The 25,718-nt window shown below is 46.0% G+C and overlaps 1 protein-coding gene across 7 annotated transcripts in view; it reads left to right on the top strand.

The window, feature by feature from the left end:
* The window catches only part of SLC4A4 (solute carrier family 4 member 4), a 193,103-nt gene that overhangs the window by 138,678 nt on the left and 28,707 nt on the right, over positions 1-25,718 (top strand). For all 7 annotated transcript variants that reach the window (XM_081206955.1, XM_081206957.1, XM_081206952.1 and 4 more), the window contains 8 exons: positions 1,744-1,901; positions 3,687-3,774; positions 5,510-5,664; positions 6,228-6,341; positions 6,721-6,895; positions 14,101-14,234; positions 16,063-16,334; positions 22,427-22,497. In XM_081206955.1, coding sequence (XP_081063081.1) covers positions 1,744-1,901; positions 3,687-3,774; positions 5,510-5,664; positions 6,228-6,341; positions 6,721-6,895; positions 14,101-14,234; positions 16,063-16,334; positions 22,427-22,497 — 1,167 coding nt within the window. The remainder of the gene's footprint in view (positions 1-1,743; positions 1,902-3,686; positions 3,775-5,509; positions 5,665-6,227; positions 6,342-6,720; positions 6,896-14,100; positions 14,235-16,062; positions 16,335-22,426; positions 22,498-25,718) is intronic.

Genomic DNA, 25,718 nt, shown 5'->3' on the forward strand with positions numbered 1-25,718 from the left:
CAATAAAGACTAGCATCTTCTGTTAACAAAACATACCTGCATGTTGACAGCAGTTTCTCAGCTCTGCAGTTATTGCTTTATCTTTTAGTACCAGATTGCCTTTATACTGTCAGCTTACAAATATAACAACAGTAACAGCAACAACAATAATATTCTTTGGGGTGGAATCGAGCGCATACTGGAAATTTAGGTTTGTGTAATTAAAATGGATTGCAAGCAATGACCATTTTAGGCATCTCCCGATAGGTGTGGGATTTTAGGGACCCTGTAAACATCTGGGTAGGGATGCGGGTGGCGCTGTGGCTTAAACCACAGAGCCTAGGGCTTGCTGATCAGAAGGTCGCCGTTTCAAATCCCCGCAATGGGGTGAGCTCACGTTTCTTGGTCCCTGCTCCTGCCAACCTAGCAGTTCGAAAGCACATCAAATTGCAAATAGATAAATAGGTACCACTCTGGTGGGAAGGTAAACGGCGTTTCCATGCACTGCTCTGGTTCGCCAGAAGCGGTTTAGTTATGCTGGCCACATGACCCGGAAGCTGTACGCCGGCTCCCTCGGCCAATAAAACGAGATGAGTGCCGCAACCCCAGAGTCGGTCACGACTGGACCTAATGGTCAGGGGTCCCTTGACCTTTTAAACATATGGGTATGTGGACCACAAAATTGCATAATTGGACACAGTGTTTTTGTGATGCCAGGTAGTCTGTGAAATCCTCCAGGGGGGAGACTTGGTATGAGTGGTAAGAGATGGAAACATCGCAATATATCCAGTATGTGCTCAGTTTGCGTGGGATTTCCAAAGCAAAGTGCTTTCGTGATTTATCCTCAAGGGATCTGCAGAATGTCACGCATGTTGTGTCGGCTAGAACACTAAGGACAAGATGAATAATTGCAGCTGGAATATCCTTCCAGCTGCACTTTTCAAAGAAGAAAGAGTAAGAAGTGGAAACTTCTCTGCCCTTCACTGGAGCATCTAGGAGCGTCACCTTAAGCTACTCTGAAATTTAGACCTTTTTATCATGCAGTTTCCACCAGCAATCTATCAAGGTGATGGTAGGGACGTATTTCATTCCACAAACGTTTTTGCCTCCTTCCCCAGTTCTGCTTTTACCGCCAAACAGAAATGCAGCCCGGGCACTTCTGCGTAATACTGCACACGTAAATGGGACGCTCTTCTTGTTGCTGTGGCCATTATGGTGTGCTGCCATTATTAAATTGCAGTGACATATGGGTAAAAGGCAATTTGTAAATTAATAATAAACAGTATATCTGAACTGTCCAGTAGATACAATTGCATATATTACAAACTTACGTGTTGGTGTTAACTGGAGGAATTGAGGGTGGGATCCCGCTTGTGGAATGATCTCCACAGTTTGGCACCTTCATGATACATCTTTAGGCGCCAGGTGAAAACATTCCTCTTCAGCCAGGCCTTTGGCTGATTAATATTCTACAGCCTTTTACATCTGTCTATGGGAAAGGGAGAGGGATTACTGTTTTCTTGTTTTGTTTTAACTATTTACTTGTTTCTGTCCTCCATTTTCTTCTGTGAGCTGCCCCTGAGATCTTATGATGAAGGGTAGTATAGAAATCCACTAAATAAAAATAAATAATTAAAAATCTTGTTTTGTGAGTTATACCTGTAGCCCACAGAAGTTTCTGCCGTAATTAAACTTCTTTGCCTTAAACCACAAGAGCCTTTTCGTTCTGACGAGACGCCTGTGTCTCTTCTCTCTCCCACGCAGCTGAAGAACAAGTTCATGAAGAAGTTACCTCGAGATGCTGAGGCCTCCAACGTCCTGGTGGGAGAAGTCGACTTCCTGGAAGCCCCTTTCATTGCCTTCGTTCGGCTGCAGCAAGCAGTTATGCTCGGTGCTCTTACAGAAGTCCCTGTACCTACCCGGTAAAGGAGCCTTTTCTTTTTCTTTTTAATATACAGTCATACCTCATGTTACGATTGCTTCAGGTTACATGTTTTCAGGTTGCATCCTGCGGCAACCCGGAAGTACCGGAAAGAGTTACTTCCGGGTTTCGCCGCTTGCGCATGCGTAGATACGCAAAATGACATCACGCGCATGCTCAGAAGCGGTGAATTGTGACTCACGCATGCACAGACACACAGACGCAGGTTGTGTTCTTTTCAGGTTGCAAACGGGACTCCGGAACGGATCCTGTTCGCAACCAGAGGTACCACTGTATTTTGTAAAAATTTTACATAACACATTTCAATTTAAACCTTCACCTTCACATTTTGGATTCTCGGAATCCCTTGACCTCCCCCCGCCCTTCTCTGGTTTTCATTGTCAATCCCTTTTTCTTCCAGCTTATCCCCCCCCCCCATTCAGTATAAATATTATTAACTTTTCCATTGTGTTTTGTACTTTACAAGTATTAATCTAATCCTGCCAAAGTTTTTAGTTGTTTACATTGTTCTCTTAAATACATTATAATTTTTTCCCATTCTTTCTTCAACTTCTTCTCATCCTGGTCTCTGATTCTTCCGGTCAGTTTCGCCATTTTGGCGTAGTCCATCATCTTCACCAGCCACTCCTCTTTGGCTGGAACTTTATCCTCTTTCCATCTCTGGGCCAGTAATATTCTCGCTGCTGTCATCCCATACATAAAAAGTCTTTTCCTCTCACTCGGAATCTCTGTTCCTAAAATACCTAATAAAAAAGCCTCTGTTTTTTTCACAAATGTTATTTTAAACACTAGGAGCCTTTTCAAGTCCATGGTTGTATTAGCATTACTTAAGTCAGAAGAAGGAGGGGAAGGAAGAGAGAGCATTCATATTTAAGAAAATTGCAGTTTTAAACTAAGGAATAACAACAGCAACAAGAAGTGTTCTCTATAGACAGGAGAGAGACAGCAGTAAACCACACTGTGCAAGTTGGAGTTAATTCCTTCTTAGCAAAAACAGGATCTGCACAGGAATGCCAGGCCTAATGAGCACAGCAGCTCATCTCTGCTTGGCCTTGCCCCCATGAAGCAGTTCCTGAGACTGAAGGTCCCCATGTCCCCACAGCTCCGAGTTCAGGAGCCTTTTCTCCCTCCCTCCCTATTCTTGATCCTGTTTTCTATTATTAAAAGGCAACTACGCGGCATGCCAAAATAAAACAGGGTCATGCCGGAATGTCTGATAGACATGGCATGATAGACATGACACAATAGACATGATAGACATGACACAAAAATGGAAGAATGAAAAGGAAGAGGAAATAAGCAAAATTCAGTTACATTAAAGTTCTGTAATTACCCGATGGGATGACCAACTATTGGAATCGGCCATTTCATCTTAAGCAGGGATTTGGTCCCAACCAAATTAAGCAGGTTGATGGAGAAGCGCTTTTCCCGCATTGCAGAGGGTTTGAACACATGGCCCTGTGGGTTCCTTCCAGTCCAGCCCTACAATTCCATGATTCATAGCCTTCCAGTTTCTTTGGATCGCTGTCAAATGTTAAGATTTTTTTATTAAAGTTTTTCTGACGTTAATGATATAACAAGTTCTTCTATATCTTCTTGTTGTTTATTAATGTCCAACTGATGCAAATTCTATGAATCTCCATGCTCCATTGCTTTTATCTAATCTGGTGGTACATATTTTACTGAAGATATACTGTGTTGGTTTTTTCCAAAGTGAATCATGACAATATTTGTTTGTTCTTTCTTTTTCCTCCTTGGGGTTCAGGTTCCTCTTCATTTTGCTGGGTCCCAAAGGCAAAGCTAAATCGTACCATGAGATTGGCCGAGCCATCGCTACCTTGATGTCTGATGAGGTAATCTCCCGTCTGTGTTGCTGAGTGCAGTTCACTTAGAAGTAACCGATATTTGCATTATTGTTGTTATTATTATATATTTACCACCCTTCATCACAATCTCTCAGGGTGGTTCACAAGATAAAAGCTTTCGCTTTTCTAGCCACAGCCTCAAAAGAGCCAATCTTGCAATACTTCCAGGAAATGTTCAGGACAGTCTTCTGCAAATTTCCAGGAATGGGAGATTTTGAAGGCTGTTCCACGCATTACATTGGATAAAGTGTTCAGCTTGCCACCAAGTGATAGGAAACAGCAACCGATCTTGACTGTCTAGAAGTAGAACTTCCTGGCACGGTGGCAGTCCTGTGTCTTTGAACACAGGTGTCCACCAAACATCAGTAAAATGGCAGGATGGAGGTAACTTCTAGGCAACAGGTGGCCGAGGAGTAATTTCCTTGCCTATCACTCCCCCTTCAGCTCCTCACACCCACTTTATTTCCAGCTAGGTTCAGAGCAGTGATGTGGGGAGCAAACTTTTCCAGTGCTTTATTTTCCATGGAAAATTCTCTGTCCCATAATTTCATTAGTAGCAATGAACAGGTGAAAAGGCCTAACTTCAAATGCAATATTAGCTGAGCTTGGTTGTTCAAGTGTTTGCTAAATACAGGTAAATTAAGCGTCCTAAATTAGATCACTCTCCAGGGCATCAGGTACTGAACTGAAATTTTTGAAATCCCAATTAAACTAATTTGCACAGTAGCATTTTCCAATCGCTGGTTCAAAGACCAGAAATAAACCCAGCTGCAGGGGCAGCAGGAGTAGCCCGGGAAACTGTTGCACTGAAAAGTGGTCGGTGCAGGAAAAGTTAAGCACCCCTCTGCTGCTTCCTCCTTTGCTGAAAATATATTGCCAGCTTTTTCCCCCATTAAGCAAAAGCTCTGCAGAATAAAAGGTAATGTGGCGTTTGCTCTCCTAGGTGTGTGACATCATACTGGGTTCATAAGGAAAGGGTTAACGAATGGTAAAATGACTAACCAATGGGAACCCAAGGGAAGGAGTTAGAGTTAGAGTGGTTGAGAAGTCAGTCTGGAGTTAGAAGAGACAGAGAGGATAAGTCTGTGGGTTGGGCTAGTCTGATGTGAGAGAGTGAGAGACTCTGTTAAGAGGAGCCAGTCAAACAGTTGATATAATCAGTCAGAAGGTATTAGGAAGAAATAGGCCAGTAAAGAAACTAAAGTTAAGAAACTGACAGGAATATTATCTGAGAAACCACAAACTTGTTAATGCTTATAAAATAAACTTGTTTATTTGGTTCAGTTTTAACAACTGTCTGGACTCAGTGTTTTACCCGAGAGTAACGGATTGGTGGCAGTGGGGAAGCGAGCACAGCAGTGGCACAGGGATCAATAGACTGTTAAATGTCCGGGGACCCTGTGTGATAGCCACAGGTAATCTGTCAGTTTGGCTAGTGGCAATTTGACTAGTGCTCCATAGCAGGGAGAAACCATAGCTCAGTGGGTAGTGGATGTGCTTTGGACTTTGAGGACTGCAGATTTAATCCCCGACATCTAAAACAATCAGGTAACAGCTTATTGGAAAGACCACAGCCTGAAGCCCTGGAGAGTTGCTGCCAGGCAGAAGAGAAGAGTGTCAGGCTAGATGGACAAAGAGGATGACCTCATAAATGAGGCGTCTTTCTGTGCACCTGTAGAAGGATTTGCTAGATGGCAACCTTCCCTTTCCTTCCTATGTGCAGGTGTTCCACGACATTGCCTACAAAGCGAAAGACAGACAGGACCTGATCGCTGGGATCGATGAGTTCCTGGATGAAGTTATTGTGCTCCCCCCGGGGGAGTGGGACCCTGCCATCAGGATAGAGCCCCCCAAGTCCCTCCCGTCTTCAGACAAAAGGTAAGAGAGGTGCATATGTCGCATTAAGGCATGCCAACTTTTTCAACTTTCACATTCCAAAATCGAGGCGTGCCAAAAAAGGTTGTATCAGGACTTGGGATATTTTAGTTAAATTAATAGAATTTGGTTTTGCTTGGTAAGTAAAATGTGTGTAAAATTGCATAGGAATCATTAAAAATGATTGCCAAATACTTGCAGTTATATGTACTTATTTGTTTAGTATGACCCGACATTTTCATAAGGTAAAATTAAAATTCTTTGGTTTTCCGAAAGCAATTTATGTGTTTCTTTGTCAAACCTAGACTTGCCAAGGTAAATGTTGTCCAGTCACAAAAGTAATAGCATATTTGAATTCCTCACCCCCTCAAAAAACAAAAAAAAACCCCACAAAATTTTAAGACCACGTCACTGGATATGGTTGCAGTAATTAAAGTTTCACTGCCTAAAATGGGCACGCCTTAATGCCACGTGCCTCGCCGCAGTTGCGGCACCCAAAGTCACAGGCCAAAGATCCTGGATATATGGAAGCCCAGCTGAATTATCATTTCTTTCTTTCTGCTCAGGAAAAACATGTATTCGGGTGGTGAGAATCTGCAGATGAACGGGGACACTCCACATGACGGGGGAAATGGAGGTGGGGGGCACGGGGACTGCGAGGAGTTGCAACGAACTGGCAGGTAAGTGACAAAAGTCTGTGCGCCGATACGGGGCATCTCACTAGATTGCATTGGCACACAGGCTTCTCGGTTCCAGATTCTCCTTTTGTGCCTTGACTCATGTAATTGCGGCGCATGGTTCTCCAGTGTGGTGTAGTGGTTAAGAGCGGTAGACTCATAATCTGGTGAACCAGGTTCGCTTCCCTGCTCCTCCACATGCAGCTGCTGGGTGACCTTGGGCTAGTCACACTTCTCTGAAGTCTCTCAGCCCCACTCACCTCACAGAGTGTTTGTTGTGGGGGAGGAAGGGAAAGGAGATTGTTAGCCGCTTTGAGACTCCTTCGGGTAGTGATAAAGCGGGATATCAAATCCAAACTCCTCTTCTTCTTCCCCTTGCTAGATTCTGCGGCGGTTTAATCAAAGACATCAAGAGGAAAGCCCCTTTCTTTGCCAGCGACTTCTATGATGCATTCAACATCCAAGCCCTGTCTGCCATTCTCTTCATCTATCTGGCTACTGTAACCAACGCCATCACTTTTGGGGGGCTGCTGGGAGATGCTACGGACAACATGCAGGTGAGCCATGGCTCGGGGCAAGACAGTTCAAACTTCTGCAACTGCAGTAGTCTGGGCTTGGTCAAAAACAGGTTTTTTTCTTTTTTCACGACCACTTCAAACAGCACAGCCTTACGATCTGCTGTGCAAAGAAAAACAAAACAAGTATGAGATGCAAGAGTTATTGCGCCAGCGTCCTGTTGTGAGTCGTGGTGTTGCACTGGTCCAGTGACAGGGAAGCGGGTGGCGCTGTGGTCCAAACCACTGAGCCTCTTGGGCTTGCCGATTGGAAGATCGTCAGGTCGAATCCCCACGACGGAGTGAGCTCCCATTGCTCTGTCCCAGCTCCTGCCAAGCTAGCAGTTTGAAAGCATGCCACTGCAAGTAGATAAATAGGTACCACTGTGGCAGGAAGGGAAACAGTGTTTCGGTGCACTCTGGTTTCCGTCACAGTGTCCCATTGTACCAGAAGCAGTTTAGTCATGCTGGCCACATGACCTCAAAAGCTGTCTGTGGATAAACGCCAGCTCCCTCGGCCTGAAAGTGAGATGAGCGCCTTTCACTGGACTTAACTGTCCAGGGGTCCTTTACCTTTTTTTAAACTGGTCCAGTGAGACACTTGGGGTGTTGCACCTGTGCAGCAGTTTCAGGTGGTGCAAGATTACCTGTGCTGCGTCAGCTGCAACTTGAAAAACCTTGCATGCATCGGATATTGGAGGAAAGTGGGCAGGGCACTGGGGCGAAAATGCTATAAGCAATCTTGTATATGCCAGCAAGATCAGTAACGCCACAGTTTGCAAGAACAAAACAGAAGTATTCACTCAAACAAGCACTAAGGATGATAGCCCAGATTGGCCACAATACTCTAACTAGGTTAAACAGCACCAGGCAGAGATCAATGAATACTGAATCTCTAAAGAGAGTGCTGTCATGATTCAAGAGTATTGGGAAGGTACGTTCCCTGATCAGGAAAGCTTCCTAATCAATAACAAGCATGGCGGAGCTGCGTTGCTCACTTGGCACAGGTTGCGTCACTGCCGGGTACTAGGATAGATAGGGGCAAGGCGGTGGTGAAGTCAGTGCGGTGCAAATGCGCTGGCAGAGACAGTCTAGTGCTCTCCATTCTGGTGTTTGTCAACAATGTAGAGGGAAGTCAGGTGAGTAGGACAGTCCCACCATGCTATCCACTACTTCCCCATATCCCATGCATGCCGTATGCTGTTGTAGTTGTATAATCAGGGGCACAGAATGCACTCTGGACATGCTCTTGACCCATCACTCTTCACTTTACAAATCTGTCATGTGTTTTAGGACTGAACCTTGATATTTGGAAGTGGTTCTGGGTCTATGTCTATGTCACAGCACTCCTGTATTGAGCCCTGTCATATTCTCGGCATAGATTTAATCAGGCTCCCAGTGTTCCCACCAGAAGGGAACAAAGGAGGCTATCCATGGAAAGTGATTTGCCTTTGAAAAAAGAAACTTCCTGCTGGCGTGCATGGAGTGGAAAAAAAGAAACCTTTTCAGTTCCACGTTGAGTCTGCTGCAAATCTAAACAAAATTCATCTGCTTACATGAAACTCCAGGAGATGGGGAAATAAATCAGTGTCAAGTACTGTGAATGCCTCCTTCGCCTCCCTATCACTGGCCAAATATTTGTTCTCAAAATGAAGGAAGTTAGCTTAACAAAGAACTCTCTGGTTTCTTTACCTCGAACAAAGTTTCCTGGTCTGTGAGGCTCTACTACTAACCTTCAATTTTTACATTTGGCTTAGTTTCAGCTGGATCTTGTGTTGTGTTGTGTTTGTGTGTATGCACACTAGGTTGGCTCCCCCCCCCCCGGGTCCCCTCCAATCTTTGTGTTCAGTGGAAATATTAAATTCCTTGACATTTAAATGAATTATGCAGAGCAAATCACCCTGCATGAGAAGTGCCAATCCTGAGTGTAGGTTATTGTACCTTCAGAAGTCATAGTCAGGCAGCATTGAAATTAATTCTTGGCCAGGGCTAGAAAGTGAACTACTTGGTCCTTTGTCCTGGGCTCAGAGAAGTGCATTTGGGGAGAACATGGAAAGGCACAGTAACTAAGGAGATGATGACTAGTGCTAAACAGTGATCTCTCTTCTTCCTACTTTTGTTGTTGTTGTTGTTGTTGTTGTTGTTGTTGTTGTTGTTGTTGTGTGTGCATATGTGGCAGGGAGTTTTATTAATGCTGCTGTTTTTCCTGGGATCCAGCAAAAAGCCAATTCAGTTAGCGGCTCATTCAGCCCCAGAACCATGGGGAATAATTAATCTTGAAAAGGTCTAAAGCCTGTAGCCCTCTAGATCAGCCTTTCTCAACCTGTGGGTCCCCAGATGTCCCCAGATGTTGTTGAACTACAACTCCCATCACCCCTAGCTAGCAAGGCCAGAGCTTAGGGCTGATGGGTGTTGTAGTCCAACAACATCTGGGGACCCACAGGTTGAGAACCACTGCTCTAGATGATTGTTGGACTCCAACTCCCATCAGCTCCAGCATGGCCAGTGCTCAGAGATGATGGGAACTGTAATTCAGCAGCAATTAGAGGGCCACAGGTTCCCTAACCCAGGCCAAAAACAAATCCACACAAAGTAGAGTACCACCAAAAACACTCGCCAGTCTTTGGTGAATGATATCCCAGTAAAATCCGGGCAAAGTTAGAACTTTAGGCTGTCTGTTAGATCCAGTGTTAGTTCTCTGGGATAGGCAGACAGATGAGGAAGGAGGTCAAGCAGACTGGGCTCTAGGGTGGAATCCATATGATGAGCCAGACAAGCAAAGAAGTCTATAGACCTCACCCCCACCCACTGCCTCCAAAGAAGCATGGAGAGCTGATTTAAGGAAGCCTCGAGCTGGATTTCACTGAAAACTGTTCTGTTTTGATCAACAGCCTCTGCAGTACAGAGGCAAGGCTCCAGTAGCACCCTGGAGAGCTCCTTACAGGGCTCAAGTTGAATCCTCCGTATGAGCAGGGCTCAAATGTTGCTTCAGCAACAGTTGCCCTTCAACTGAGCCTGAAATAAGAGCTGGTGTAACTTTTTGTGAGAGTAACCTCTTCATTTAAATGGGCCTACTTTGATTCCAACAGAGCAGGGAAGACTGTGGTTCCATTAGGGCTTCTGAGCTGGAGTCAGAGGAAGTCAACATGACCTTGGGCCAGAGAGGTAGAACCATAATGGGTGCCTCTTGCACAAGCACCTTCTGGTTTACTGTTCAACTTGGACTGACCCTGGGGGCAGTTCCCTCTCCCACTGACTCCCTGGCTTCATGCTCCAAAGAAGGGGAACCTGACCCCAGGGACGTGAAAGATATGTACTCAAAAAGTCTGAGCAGCTCATGAGGCTCAGTCTGGTCCACAAGAAAGAGGTGGAGCCAGGAAAATGGAACAATGGAAAGCAGGCACAAAATTAGCGACACATGTAGCATTATAGAAGAGCCAGATTTCTGCATCAGTCACCTGGATCAGATGAACATGAGCAGCACAAAGGCATGGTGGGAGATCTGTACTGCACCCCACCAACACACACTGGGCGCACCTGTCTCTCATTCAGGGCCAGTCCATGTGTGTTTGTAGTATTTTCATGGGGGCCTGCACACGTAAAATCCAGTGTACAGTGGTGCCTCGCAAGACGAAATTAATTCGTTCCGCAAGTCTCTTCGTCTTGCGGTTTTTTCGTCTTGCGATGCACGGTTTCCCATAGGAATGCATTGAAAATCAATTAATACGTTCCTAGGGAAACCGCCTTCAGACCAGCTTCAGCTTCGCTCCCGACCCCCAGCATTTTAAAACCTCCCCGGGACACGGGGAGATTTTAAAATGCTGGGGGTCGGCAGCGCTTCGCTCCCGACCCCCAGCATTTTAAAACCTTCCCGGGACAGGGGGAGATTTTAAAATGCTGGGGGTCGGCAGCTAACGCTTCGCTCCCGACCCCCAGCATTTTAAAATCTCCCCGGGACAGAGACTTCTCTGCTGTCCCTTGGAGATTTTAAAATGCTGGGGGTCGGCAGCGAACGCTTCGCTCCCGCCTGCCAGCATTTTAAGATCGCCCGGGGCAGGCGGGGGGGGGGAGGCAGGCGGGGGGAGCAAAGACTTTTGCCCCCCGCCGGCCTTCAGAAGAGGTCCTCTTCTGAAGGCCGGCTGTGGGCGAAAGTCTTTGCTCCCGACCGCCAGCATTTCCCTATGGGCTTTCGTCTTGCGATGCAAGCCCATAGGGAAATTCGTCTTGCGAAGCGCCTCCAAAACAGAAAACCCTTTCGTCTTGCGGGTTTTCCGTCTTGCGAGGCATTCGTCTTGCGGGGTACCACTGTACAGATATTTAAATCACACAGTCATTTCCAAGATTTTTATGTAGCTAAACAACCACATCCAGGTTGTTAAATGTTGAGTGTTGCATACATGTAGTCCATATGCAAACATTATTCTCACAGGTGAGAGTCCACCTGGCCCAGAGTTAGGTCAGACATTTCCACTGGGTGAAGCAGGAAGCAGGTGTGATCCTCACTGTGTGTAGCCTCCACAACAAACAGAGCTTTGCTCGAACTGGGTCAGTGCAATTTGTAACTGCATTCTTTCCTCTCTGTGTTCAATGAAACTACACTATTTACATTTGCTGACGCACTGGAACGTTTCCCTTATCTCTGCAAACAAGAGTTTTGAGGAAAGTGGATTCTTAGGAACTGTGCTACAATTCGGTGTATTGTATTCCTTGTGTAGTAGTTTGTTCAGTATTAGCACTGGCTCAGAAATACTTGAGGCATTTATCATTGCTATGTCCAGTATTTTGATTCTGTAACACAGAGTGAGGATGTTTGCTTCTAATATGACTGGCGGTTTTGGTTTCCGAGTCCTTGAATCAAGGCTTTGCGTTTCTGAGAAAGCAGGGTTCTTAGACATAGAATATCTTCTTAGAGATGGAATAGAATATTGTGTAAATCAGAATTGAAGGTACTTTTATTTGTTAATAAATAGGATTAACAAATAGGCCTTTAGCCTTTGAATTTATCATTTGAATGTGTAAAAAAAATAATGTTAAAAGTGACTGAGGTGAGTTTAGGGGCCCTTGGGATGATGGATCACATACAACAGGCTGAAAATTATTGCTCAAGGGGTCAGGATGTGGGCCTCACTCACAATTACCATCTACAGGAGCCAGCCAAGGACTCTGAAATGTGCAGTATCTGGCCACTTCCAAGTGCCTTCAGCAATGTAGTTCTCTCTTTTATTGCTTTTTATAACTTCTGCTGCTAAGAATTTTGCTTACGTTTAATTAAATAAGGTCAGGCAATCCATCCAATTCCAGTTTTCTTCTTCCCCCACCCCCCACCCCACATAAATATTCTGTACAGGTCCTGGAGGCTCTGTCAAGTATCTTTTTTATTCATTCCGCATATTTACAAATTGTAAAAGGAAATAATAGTGTCCACAAAAGTTGGTATCTGTGACCTGCTGAACTACATTCTTCACATTGCTGCATGGCACACAACATAAGGCTTGTTTGCTTCGCAGTGTGTAACAAAGCCATGTTTATGGGAAGACAAAGAAACTTGAAGGAACTTCTTTTAAAAATTGAACTTCACTCTGCAAAAACCCTTCTCCTGCTGGACACACTAATTCAAGGATTGGGGAAGTTGCACAAGTAGAGGGGTTTCTGATGAAACGCTTGGCCATGGTTGGAAAATGCATGTGAAATATGTTTAAAAATTGCTTCCTGCCTGGGTGAAAACTCTGAAACTGGAGCTGAAAGCTTCCATCCTTAAAATGGACAATAAAAACCACATTCATACATAGCACTAAACCATGGTTAGTGTTAGTTGGCACATTTCCGAGTACGTTTCTGAGCACAATTCAAAGTGTTGGTGTTGACCTTTAAAGCCCTAAATGGCCTTGGCCCAGTACACCTGAAGGAGAGTCTCCACCCCCATCGTTCTGCCCAGACGCTGAGGTCCAGCGCTGAGGGCCTTCTAGCGGTTCCCTCACTGCAAGACGCAAAGCTACAGAGAACCAGGCAGAGGGCCTTCTAGGTAGTGGCACCTGCCCTGTGGAATACCCTCCCATCAGATGTCAAATAGATAAACAACTACCTGACATTCAGAAGACATCTGAAGGCAGCCCTGTTTAGGGAAGCTTTTAATGTGTGACATTTTAATGTATTCTTAATCCTTGTTGGAAGCCACCCAGAGTGGCTGGGGAAACCCAGCCGGATGGGCGGGGTACAAATAACAAATTATTATTATTATTATTATTATTATTATTATTATTATTATTATTATTATTATTATTATTAGCCAGCCGTGTGTGAAGTTTTGGGCTTGCACACTCCTCTCCCCTCCTCTTACTTGGCCAGGAGGAGCACTTGGCCAGGGTTTAGTTTCACCTTTGCAGAATTCTGGCTTTCCATTATGTTGTGGATTTAATTATTTTACAGTATGTTGCTACACCTCAGGGTGGCTGGGAGAAGCTTTAAAATCGCCCGTCTGCTGCGTTCTCAAACATTTAGAAGCTGTTAGGCAGAGAAAGCCAATCTTGTAATATTGGGGTTTTCCCATGTTTTACGGATTCTAAGCTAATTTCTTAATTTTTTAAGGATGACTTTTTATTGTTTCCGAACATTTGGAGGGTAGAAATAGCTCTCAGTCTCCTCGATTTTCCTCTTGCTGTTAAATTTAAATATGTATATGGTGACATCCTAGCATGTGCTGGAAATGGTTTGTGATTATTATTATTTGTTATTATTATTAGTATTTATTAAATTTGTACATATCTCAATATTCATGGCCATATCTCAGATGCCAAAAAGATAACTCTTGTACTCATTGAGTTGTGGTCATCTGCTTTGACTACGTCTGCTACTACTACTACTACTACTACTACTACTAATAATAATAATAGAATTTGTTTAGTGCTTTAGAGTGTTCAAAGTGTTTTTCAGTGCTTATCTTGTTGCAATCCTTACCAACAAGGCAGAAGGTAAGTATCATTGTTCCCAAAGCGTAGATGCAGGACAGAGCCAAATCTGAGAGAGAAGTTTGCCTGAGATCACCTAGTTAGTTTATGTTAGAGTCGCAGCAAATTCAAGGGAAAGGAATTAACTGTGGTTTGTGGGTTGTTAATTCTGCCCTATGCGATCATCGCTGGTACTAAAAGAATAGAGTGGAAGACGAACCGGCTTCTGAAATGTATTTACCCTTTTCGTTCTTCTGGTTCTAGGGCGTGTTGGAAAGCTTTCTGGGCACCGCAGTGACAGGAGCTCTCTTTTGCCTTTTTGCTGGCCAACCACTCACTATTCTGAGCAGTACTGGGCCTGTCTTGGTCTTCGAAAGGCTTCTGTTTAACTTCAGCAAGTAAGTAAGAGAGAAGGTGGCGATGGCGGGCAGCTGCTGCTTGCAACAGAATGCCCTGGATCTACTGTGCTTGTAATGTGAATGTTTCCTGGTGCAAGTTACTGTAGGTATTTTGCAACACGGTAGAGTTATGAAACACAGAGGGGCAAGAGAGCTTTCATCATCACACTTCCTGTCGCAGCTATTTCTAGATTAGCACACAAGGAAATGCAAGTTTCTGCTGTGCATTCTTGTCTGGTTCCTTCTCCACCAAGGAAATCTTTGTTGGAAACCAAAGTCCCCTTCCACAAAGGAATTGCTATTTTCAAGTTGGCCACACATTTAACACCAGTACTGCAAGCAGGACAGAAAATAGTTCAGGATCTGATGCTAGATCTCTGAGTGATCTGCAGTCTATCAGCAAAGTTGTCGAGTCCCAATTGCAGCAAAGTTAACATTCATATTTGTTGCTCCATCCAATCTTACCACAGAACCTAGGGTTTGCCGATCAGAAGGTCGGCGGTTCGAATCCCTGCAACGGGGTGAGCTCCTGTTGCTCAGTCCCTGCTCCTGCCAACCTAGCAGTTCGAAAGCCCGTCAAAGTGCAAATAGATAAATAGGTACCGCTCTGGCGGGAAGGTAAACGGCATTTCCGTGCACTGCTCTGGTTTTCCAGAAGCAGCTTAGTCATGCTGGCCACATGACCCAGAAGCTGTACACCGGCTCCCTCGGCCAGTAAAGCGAGATGAGCGCCACAACCCCAGAGTTGTCCACGACTGGACCTAACGGTCAGGGGTCCCTTTACCTTTACCTGCCCACCATGGGGAGAAGAAGGTTGCTCAGAGGGAAAAAAGCTGAAAAAAGTTTCCAAGCCCTGATCTAGCCCAGAATTGTCTGTTCTGGTTTCAGTGGCTCTTCAAGTGGGGAGGCACCTGTTTCATAAAACCCTCAGTGGAGATGTTGAAGATTTGAACCCAGGACCTTCTGCATGCATAGTACAGGAGCTCATGGTTCCTTCCCTTTCAGGCATCGTATTTCTCCACCTCATTCCTAACTCTGTGGAAGAATAATCGCCATTGCAGCTTTGCACATTCCGGCCGTTGTTCTGCAAAACAATGGAGTTTAATGCATCGAATGCAGCAACTTGCATTCTCACTCTTCCACTATTTAAAGACGTTTCTGGCCCTCATAGCTGTGGGAAGTAGGCTTGAAATATGTGAGCACCACCTGCTGAAAAGCTGATGTTGAAGACGTGTGTAGGGGCAAAATCAAGCGTGTTATCCAGAGTTTAGGGAGATGGGGCTTCAATGTCATGCCCACCTCTTTGCCCCCTAAGTAGAAGAATGAGAACAAACCTTCCAACTGAACCTTGCTTCCACAATCTGATTCCCTTTCCCACGCTTTGCCTTGACGTAGCTTTTCCGAATGCACTTTCTTTTGGAATACAGTGGTGCCCCGCAAGACGAATGCCTCGCAAGACGAAAAACCCGCTAGACGAAAGGGTTTTCCGTTTTTCGATGCGCTTCGCAAGACGAATTTCCCTATGGGCTTGCTTCGCAAGATGAAAACGTCTTGCAAGTCTTGCAAATTTTTTTTGCTTTCCCCCCTTTTTCTAAGCCGCTAATAGCCTTTTAGCTGCTAATCCGCTAAGCCTTTAATAGCCGCTAAACCGCTAATAGCGCTAATCAGCTAAGCCGCTAATAGGGTTGCTTCGCAAGACAAAAAAACCGCTAGACGAAGAGACTCGCGAAACGGATTATTTTCATCTTGCGAGGCACCACTGTACTCTGTTCCTTTCATGTAGCCCCCTTGTCCCTTGTTTTTACTTGGGTTATCTCTCTGTTTGCAGAGACAATGATCTGCATTATCTGGAGTTCCGCCTCTGGATCGGTTTGTGGTCCGCCTTCCTGTGTCTTATCCTGGTTGCCACTGACGCCAGCTTCTTGGTCCAGTATTTCACCCGGTTCACGGAAGAGGGCTTCTCCTCCCTCATCAGTTTCATCTTCATCTATGACGCTTTCAAGAAGATGATCAAATTGGCAGACTACTACCCCATCAACTCCAAATTTAAAGTGAACCAGATTACCCTTTACTCCTGCACCTGCCTGCCGCCAGACCCAGGTAAGAGGGAGGCTTCTTGCCAGCAACCTGCAAGTACACTTGCTTGTCTGTGTTGTGGTGGGGTTTTCAGCACTCCGACAGACTAATAAACCTTGCAACTTTCCCTACCTGTATTTGCCTTCCATGTTGTCAGCCCAACACGCACAGCATGCTTCCTTAGGTTGGTGCCTTTCAGATACTCACAGCAACCTTGACAATGGCCCATGCTAGTTTGGATGAAGGGGGGATTGTTGTTGTTGTTGTTTAGTCGTGTCCGACTCTTCATGACCCCATGGACCAGAGCATACCAGGCACTCCTGTCTTCCACTGCCTCCCACAGTTTGGTCAAACTCATGCTGGTAGCTTCGAGAACACCGTCCAACCATCTCGTCTGTCGTCCCCTTCTCCTTGTGCCCTCCATCTTTCCCAACATCAGGGTCTTTTCCAGGGAGTCTTCACTTCTCATGAGGTGGCCAAAGTATTGGGGCCTCAGCTTTAGGATCTGTCCTTCCAGTGAGCACTCAGGGCTGATTTCCTTAAGAATTTCCTTCCAGTTAGCGCTCAGGGCTGATTTCCTTAAGGGGGGGTTGTAGTCTGAAACATCTAGATAAGAAGAGAAGAAGAGGAGTTTGGGTTTGATATCCCGCTTTATCACTACCCTAAGGAGTCTCAAAGCGGCTAACAATCTCCTTTCCCTTCCTCCCCCACAACAAACACTCTGTGAGGTGAGTGGGGCTGAGAGACTTCAAAGAAGTGTGACCAGCCCAAGGTCACCCAGCAGCTGCATGTGGAGGAACAGGGAAGCGAACCCGGTTCACCAGATTACGAGTCTACCGCTCTTAACCACACTGGCTCTCAAGTGGCTCTCGAGGCCTTTTTTGGCAGCCTTTGGCAACATTTGGTGCTCCTCCCAGCTCTTGTGCTTCCTTGCCAGAGCCACATAAGCGAGGCCCTGGGCTTTGGAAAAGAGGCACATGGGCTCCTGACAGGCTGCAAGAGTCTTCCGGCTTCCTTGCCAAAGCCTAGATAGTGCTTTCCCAGCTATGGGAGGGCTCTAGGAGCCTGCCTTGCTTATCCAGCTTTGGGAAGGCAGCACGAGGTATGAAAAGATCTAGAGGTTACCAGGTTAGGGTTGACGGGCATAGAGGTTCCATATGAAACTTTTTATCCATTACCCATTTAATTCCAGTTAGCGGAGCCAACATGATAACTAACTAATAGGGATTCATTCTTTTTTTGTGCAAGGCGCTTTTTACCCACTTCTAGATAAAAAAAGAAAATTTGCTCCTAGAGAGATGATTTCCTTGCATTGCATCTGTAATGGGTATGAGTTACTCGTGCGTAAAACTCCCGCCTCTCTAGGCTTAATTGCCTTGGTTAAACCGTTCGGACTGCACAGCCCATCTCCGTGTGGCTGTCTCAGTCGCTGGCAGAATCTGTCTGTGGGCGTTTCTTAAACCTTTTCCAGCATAAAAGCTGTCTGACTCCCAGTCACCTCCTTCTCTCACTACGCGGGAGTCTTCTGTGCAGGGAGGGCGTGGGTAGTGGAGGGCCTGTGCTCTCCTCACTGATCTCCAGAGAAGAATCCCGGAGCTCTCCCTCCGCTTCCCCCCTTTTGCCCCCCTTTATCCCTGGTGTTGCGCTGATTTCCTTCCTCCTCTACCGAGCTGCTTCTCCCCCTGGTGCTGGGTCCTTCGCCCGCAGAATCTGAGAGCATCCCCTTCACCTCTCGCTCTGATGTCAGTTCCCTGACAGCATCCTTTGTATGAGAAACAAGAGAGCCAGAAGACTAATAATTTATTAAAACATCTCCACCCTCCTTTTCCACAAAGTGGCTCACCACCTCCAATCCCTCCCACCCGCCCCAGGTCTGATGTCCTCGGACACTAAAATTAAATCTTGCCTTGGTGGTAGAAACAGGAGTACAAAGAGCTCGAGTTGAGTAGTGCACGATATGTGGCAGTCAACTTTCGTCAGTAGCGAGGTATGTCCAGTGTTGAGACAGCAGTGAGTCAGAAGTTTGGCACTGAGCAAAGCAAACTTGAGCATTCAGCATGCTTGCCAAACAGGAACATGACCCGTTCTGCATCCTACCTGTCGTACGCCAGGTGGCCTGTGCCTGGATTCATTTCAGGCATTATGCATTAAATATGAAGCCAGAGTGCTTAATATGAGAGGTGCAAGGCTGCTGGAAGGCAGGCAGGTAGATGCTCTTGTCTAGAAGTGCTTCCCTGTGATGCTAGATTTATAATGGGAGGCAGCACAGTGTAGTAGTTAGAGTAGAGTAGGGGGGAGACCCTAGTTCAAATCCAGCTTCAGCCATGAAGCTCACTGTATGACCTTGGGGCCAGTCACTGTCTCTCAGCCTAGCCTACATCCCAGGGTTGTTGCAAGTACAAAACAGGGGAAAGGACCACAGAGTATTCTGCCTTGGTCTTCTTTTAGGAAAGGTGGGGTACAAATGCGCCAAGTAAATAAGCAAATGAAGCTAAATGTTGGGAGATACAGGGCAAAGAGAAGACTTCTTCTTGCCGCGCATTGGAAAAGTGGAATTTGCTGAACTACAACTCCCATCATGCCTCCCTAGTTGGCCATGGTGGCTGGGGCCGATTGGAACCTGATGGGCGACGGGTTCTCCCTACCTCAAATAAATTGGCCAGTCTTTAGGGTGTCATAGGTCTCCTAAAACCCTTTTTAAAATAGCAGTAGTGATCATGTGTCCCTGTTCTGGCTTTTACCCCAGCCACGTCTATAAAGGCTGTAGGAGACATTTTCATTTTCATCCCCTGCAGCAGCAAAAAAAATATGACTGTATCTTGCTTTTTTGCATCTGATGAATGGGATTTATCACCAATGAAAGGGTGGGTATGTTGCAATAAATCCTTTAGTCTTTGAGGTGCCACGCATGGCTTTGCCAGTTTTGTCCTTTCCAGGGAGGATGTAAGGAATGTGCTTTACTGTGGAACATACTTGTTCTCTGGAACAGGCACTCCAAGATCTAGAAAACCAGGTGGAATTGGCTGGTGTAGTTTCTTCTGGTTAAGTTGGCAGCATTTACTGCTCATCATTCCACAGTTAATTCTTCGAATTCTATACTAGGTGCTTAATAATGTGTGAACAGCTTAAATTAAGTGTGTGTGTGTGAGAGAGAGAGAGTGCGTGTCACTAACAGATAATCCAACAGCTATTAAAAGCCACACTCCTACAGCAGCCCTTTTCTGAAACCAGCTATTGAAATCCCTTTGCACACATGTGCCTGCACTCATATTCCATTTGATGAATGAAATAAGCGGTGGGAGAAGATCCCTCCTCCTTTGCTTAGGCTCAGGAGCTAGATTTGATTATTGGCTTACTGCATCTCCTGCTGGTTTTCAGCCAGTACTGCAGCAAAGTAGTTCGGGGTAGTGGAAGGAAAGAAATTGGAAAGTAAGCACAACAAAGCAAGTCTGCAGGTCTCTTTCTTCGTCTGATCTCACGTGCGTTTATTGTTGACTTTCCCTAGGGATGGACACGGTTTTTAAAAAAATGAAGGACGTTTGTATAAAATTCGTTAACAGCGTAAGGAGGGAAGAAAAAAAAAAGAAGGCTCGATTTGTTTCCAGTGTGTATTAACACTGGGAGAGCTGTGCTTGTGAGGCTGAGGTTCTGCAGGCTTTGTGGTGCTATTTAAAGTCACTGCAGTTTTCCGTTCAAGCATTGGCTGTCTCTCCCCCCCCCCCCGGTGAAATCTGGTGATGCTGCAGGAATGAGGCAGGGTCCACCTTTATCTAGACCAGGGGTAGGCAAACTAAGGCCCGGGGGCCAGATCCGGCCCAATCGCTTTCTAAATCCGGCCCGCAGGCGGTCCAGGAATCAGGGTGTTTTTACATGAGTAGAATGTGTCCTTTTATTTAAAATGCATCTCTGGGTTATATGTGGGGCGTGGCTGGTGTTTTTATATGAGTAGAATGTGTGCTTTTATTTAAAATGCATCTCTGGGTTATTTGTGGGGCATAGGAATTTCCCCCCAAAAATATAGTCTGCCCCCCCCCAGAAGCTCTGAGGGCCAGTGGACCGGCCCCTTGCTGAAAAAGTTTGCTGGTCCCTGATCTAGACCTTTACTTCTAGTGCTGAGCATCACAGCCTGGTTTTGTGAAGTGCTGGGCTTCGCTGCGGTCATGGCAGAGGGTCACCTACATTGGTCTTGATGCCGGCGAAAGGGAACAACCCCTCACCTTCTCTCGAGAAAGCTGGCGTGTAGACTGGCCACTGTTCACCAGATCTGTACGGCTTCTATTTCTCCTGTATGGGAACTGTTGAGAACATGTTGAGAAGGGCTGTAGCTCGGTGGTAGAAGACTGCACGTGAAAGATCCCAGATTCAACCCCCAGCATCCCCATGCAGAGCTAGGAGTGTCCCCTTTCTGATAACCTGGAGAGCGTCTGTCATTCAGAGTCAACAATACTGAGCTAGATAGAGCCGTGGTCTGACTTTGGTATAAGGTCACGTTCTATGTTCCTGGCACCCACCTGCCACCATCTTCATCTCTCTGGGCCCCAAAGGACTGTCCTAATAAAGCTTGCCTGATAGGCCCATTATTGTTATTTGTTGCATCTATATACTGCCCTAAATCTGGAGGTCACAGGGCGGCTCACAGAACAGAATCAAAATACAAAACCACAAAATACATAATCAAAATTAAAAACGACAACCCAATAGCCCAAGCCCCCATCCCCACGATCCTTTTCAGAAACAGCATACCAAAACTTCTCAAATGCTACAGTGTAAAACTGATGCCTTGAAAGGAGATATGATAGCCACCTTCAGTATCTTAAGGGCTGTCACATGGAAAACAGGCTTGTTTTCTCCTGTTCTGGAGGGGAGGACTTGAACCGATGGCTTCAGGTTACAAGAAAGGAGATTCCGACTAAACACCAGGAAGAGCTTTCTTGACAGTATGAGTTGTTTGACAGTGGAATGGGCTCCCTCGAGAGGTGGCGGAATTTCCTTCTTTGGAGGTTTTGAAGCAGAAGTTGGATGGCCATCTGTCATGGATGTTTTAGCTGAGATTCTTGTTGGACTCGATGACCCCTTGGGGTCGCTTCCAACTCTAAAATTCTGTGACTTGATGGTTCTATGACACTGTGGTCTGAAAGACAAAAATCGCCAGTGATTTTTCCAACAGCGTACAAGTATATTGAAGGGATGCAAACTACTGTTTGTGGTTGCTTTAAGTACAGTGGTACCTTTGGATGGGAAGGGGATCCGTTCTGGAGCCCCATTCGCATCCTGAAGCGAATTCAACCCGCATCTGCGTGTGCCACGATTTGCTGCTTCCGTGCATGTGCGTGATGTCATTTTGAGCATCTGTGCATGCGTGAGCGGCAAAACCCGGAAGTAACATACTCTGTTACTTCCGGGTCACCGCAGAGCGCAACCTGAAATATTCATCCCGAAGCTACTTCAACCCGAGGTATGACTGTATCATTCTTTTAATGTACTCTGCAGGCATGTTTCAGTCTTTTCTGAAATCCTGACAGGTTGGAGGATCTCTCCCCCTCCACACCTGCCACCCACACCCACCCACCCACCCACCCAGAAGGGAAATGCTGAATCTTCTTCAACACACCTTAACTGCAAGCACAACCATTTTAGCACTCAAACTATTATCCCTATATAATGAAGGAATAAAATGGCAAAGAGTTGAAAGTTCTGATCTTGTAATGCACTTTGATCTCCTGGATAACATGAGGATTTATTAATGATGATTTTGCAATGGAATACTGATCAGGGTTCCAATCTCTAGTCATGCAGGCACCGAAATAATCCAGGGCAATTATGGGGTGGGTTTTTGTGTGTGTCTATATTGAGTAGAAAGCAAATGATGAGCGATGCAGGTTTTGGAGTGAAGTGTTGTCTACTTTTTGAAGCTTTTCTATGTCTTTGGAGTAATTCAGAATCGCTCTTTGGGCTGTTTATAGGTTGAAGCGTAAGAGGATTGCGAGTCTTAACTGGATATTATTTTTAGATAGGCGAAGGGGCTGTGAGTTTCCTTTTAATTGCAACTTGTTTCCCACAACATTTAAAGTGCTTCTTTCAAAACGCTGCGTTCTGCTCTCTTTTGTCTTTTGCAGTTAATTCTTCTGCATTTAACGTGACAGCCACAACCCCATCTTATTGGCCTGCAAGTAACTCTACTGAGATGGTAAGCTGAGCTAATGAGGAAAACGGACACTTGACGTTTCTGTGTTCTGTGCAAGTTACATTATCTGTTACACTTCAGTGCTTCGCCACTCTTTTGAACATTTTATTTTTAATCTCTTGGAATTCAGTGACATTTGTTGCCAGGTAAGTGGGTAGAGGGTTATAGCTTTAATTTTTTTCCCCTGTGCCCAGATTCATAACATAAAGGAACAAACTGATAGAGTTGGAGGGAAACGGTGTGTGCTTAAATCATTTAGTCATGAACAAGTTCTTTTGATTTCAGAAGGAATTAAAAATGCCAAATTTTGCCCGAACTCTTTCCGCTTTTCATGTGTAAATGAAACACCACCTGGTGTTTAAAATCAACAGCATGGTGATTTCTTGGTGGGATTTCAGACGGGGAGTGTTTCAGCGTGGGCATCATCATCATCATCATCATCATCATCATTATTATTATTGGCCTTTATTTCCACACCCCGCCCCCAAAGAGCTCAAAGTGGCATGCACACTTCTTCCCCTCTCTATTTTGCCCTCACAACGACCCTGTGAGGTAGGTCCGGCTGAGAGTCAGTGACTGACTCAAAGCCGCCTGCTGAGCGTCTGGGCTGAGTGGGGATCTAAACCAGGCATGGGAAAACTTAGCCCTCCAGATGTTTTGGGACTACAGTTCCCATCATCCCTGACCACTGGTCCTGTTAGCTAGGGATGATGGGAGTTGTAGTCCCAAAAACATTTGGAGGGCCGAGTTTGCCCATGCCTGATCTAAACTGAAGTCTCCCAGGTCTCTTAACCTCTGTGCAACTCTGACTGCTATGGCAGCAAATGGGAGACAGAGTGAAGGTTGCTGGGCAGTTGCGGGGGCCATACGCCCAGCTGCGCACCAGTCACATCGCTGTGCTTACCAGGAAAGTCAAAGTAGCAGGCAGATCAGTGCTGTGTGGGCTCAGTGGCAAGACTGGCAATTGGCTCTCCTATGCGCTTGCTGACCTCTGCACCACCTCTCCCTTCGGGGTAAGCGCTGTAACTTAGCTGGCAGGGGCCCCAGGAGCACAGTGCTGCCATTCCCTTCCAGCTGCCCCTAATGATAGCATGACCCTGTACACATGGGGATGAGGGGAAAGTGATAGAGGGAGCCTGGGTGGAGGGAGACGAGGCAGTGGCCAAGGAGGACTGCTTCTGGGAGGAGCAATGTGCAGTGACGACAAGCCCTCTGCTTGTGTCTGTCCTGTGGTCTGTGAAACGATGCTGGGCAGGTGAGATACATGCCTTAACCGGGGCCATGCACCCTTGCCTGCACATAACTCACCCTCGCAAGGGGAACCATACAGCATCCTTGGCCTGTTGTAAGTGGCTATTAAGAATGGGAAGGGCATCCTATTAGAAATTCTGCAAGGCAGCCAGCAAAAGAGGAGGAAACTGCTGAGCATTACAATGTACTGTGACAAAGTGCCATAGCCTCAAGGTGCTTCTTGTGTTTGCATAGGAAATGGCATGTCCCATCAGTCCCCCTGTGCATCGGCTGCCAAAATAGCTTCCGCCCTCTCATCCCCCGCCTCCTCCTCTAGCCTGGCTTGCTAGGGTCAGCTTTTCTTGTTTTTTGCTTTGGCATCTTCCTCGCTCCTGACTCTTACTTGTTTTTTGCTTTGGCATCCCCCTTGCTCCTGACTCTTACTACCCTCCTCTTGGTCCTTCCTCCTCTCTCTCTCTCTCTCTCTCCTTGTTAATCATTGCCTCTCCTTTCTCTTGCATTCCCTCCTTTGCAAAAAATAGGTTGCAAGCTCCTTGAGGCAGGGCTCTTTTCTTTTGCTGATTTTGCAGCGGCGCACTTTATACATAGATGGCATAAATATTTATACTGTGCCATTGGTGTCTAGTCTTTTACAGAGCCCAAAAAAAGAGAAGTCTCTGCCCCATGGGGCTTACTGTCTTAAATTTGACGCCACTGAGAAAAGAGGAAAGGGAAGAAGTAACACAGATAGGGAGAGAATAGGTGTGCATTTCAGTTACACGTACTGTATATCTCAAATATTATACAGTGTTGTGTAGTGAGAGCCAGTGTTGTGTAGTGGTTAAGAGCAGTGGACTCGTAATCTGGGGAACCGGGTTCGCGTCTCCGCTCCTCCACATGCAGCTGCTGGGTGACCTTGGGCCAGTCACACTTCTCTGAAGTCTCTCAGCCCCACTCACCTCACAGAGTGTTTGTTGTGGGGGAGGAAGGGAAAGGAGAATGTTAGCCACTCTGAGACTCCTTCGGGTAGTGATAAAGCGGGATATCAAATCCAAACTCATATAAAATAGAGGTGGGGAATCTGTGGCCCTCCAGATGTTGTTGGAGTCCATCACCCATCAGCCCCAGCCAGCAAGGCAAATAGTCAGGGCTGATGGGAATTGTAGTCTAACAAAACAACAACAACAAACGTATATTATAGGGAATTGTAGTCTGGCAGGGTCTGCAAGGCTGCTAGCTCTCCGTCCCTGCACTGAATTGTGGCCTGGTTCTTTGGTGACAGTTTTCACTTGCCAAAGTCAACGAAAGCATTGAGAGGCACTCTGAACTGGAGCAAGACTTCCTTAGACATTTTCCGAGGCTGCAGTAGAGTCGAGTCATGATTTTGCTGACACCAATGGATCAAAAGAGCCTGCCAAGTCCTCTCTCGACAAGTTTACATTGCCTCTTGCACCACCGTGGTCTCTGGATTCTATTTTATTTTCCACTCCGCAGCGCTAGGGAGGGCCATCCTCCCTAAGGTTTCTTGGCAGCGAAATCTGCCTTCGCAGTGAGATTTTGGGGCTTGAACAAAAGGAATCCTGTTCTGAAAACGGGGTGATAAAAGAAATAGCCTGAAGAGGACCGCAAGCCTCCAGTGTAGCGCTTCTGAATATAGATTGAAGGAAGATCACGAGTGCTAGATGGGAATCTTCAAAAGCGACACAGAGGAAAACAATGGGACAAATGTGGAGGGTTGGGAAGGAAGGTGAAGCAAAAACAAAGATCTCAGCGAATCCTCCTTCCCTTACTGCGGTATTAAGATTAGACAAAAGCTGTCGGCAGGAGCTTTTGCTTTTGGCTAAATCATTTTAGGTCCTGTGTTATTTTCCTGAAAGGGTTTAGAGGACCCAGGCTGTTTCCAAAAGCAAAAGACCATGGGAAACCTAAAGATGTGCCCACTTACTGGTGAGATCTTACTGTGTTGTGTCCAGCTTCTCAAATTGATGTACCCC

The sequence above is a fragment of the Podarcis bocagei genome (assembly GCF_964188305.1).
Source record: "Podarcis bocagei genome assembly, chromosome: 9".
NCBI lineage: Eukaryota > Metazoa > Chordata > Lepidosauria > Squamata > Lacertidae > Podarcis > Podarcis bocagei.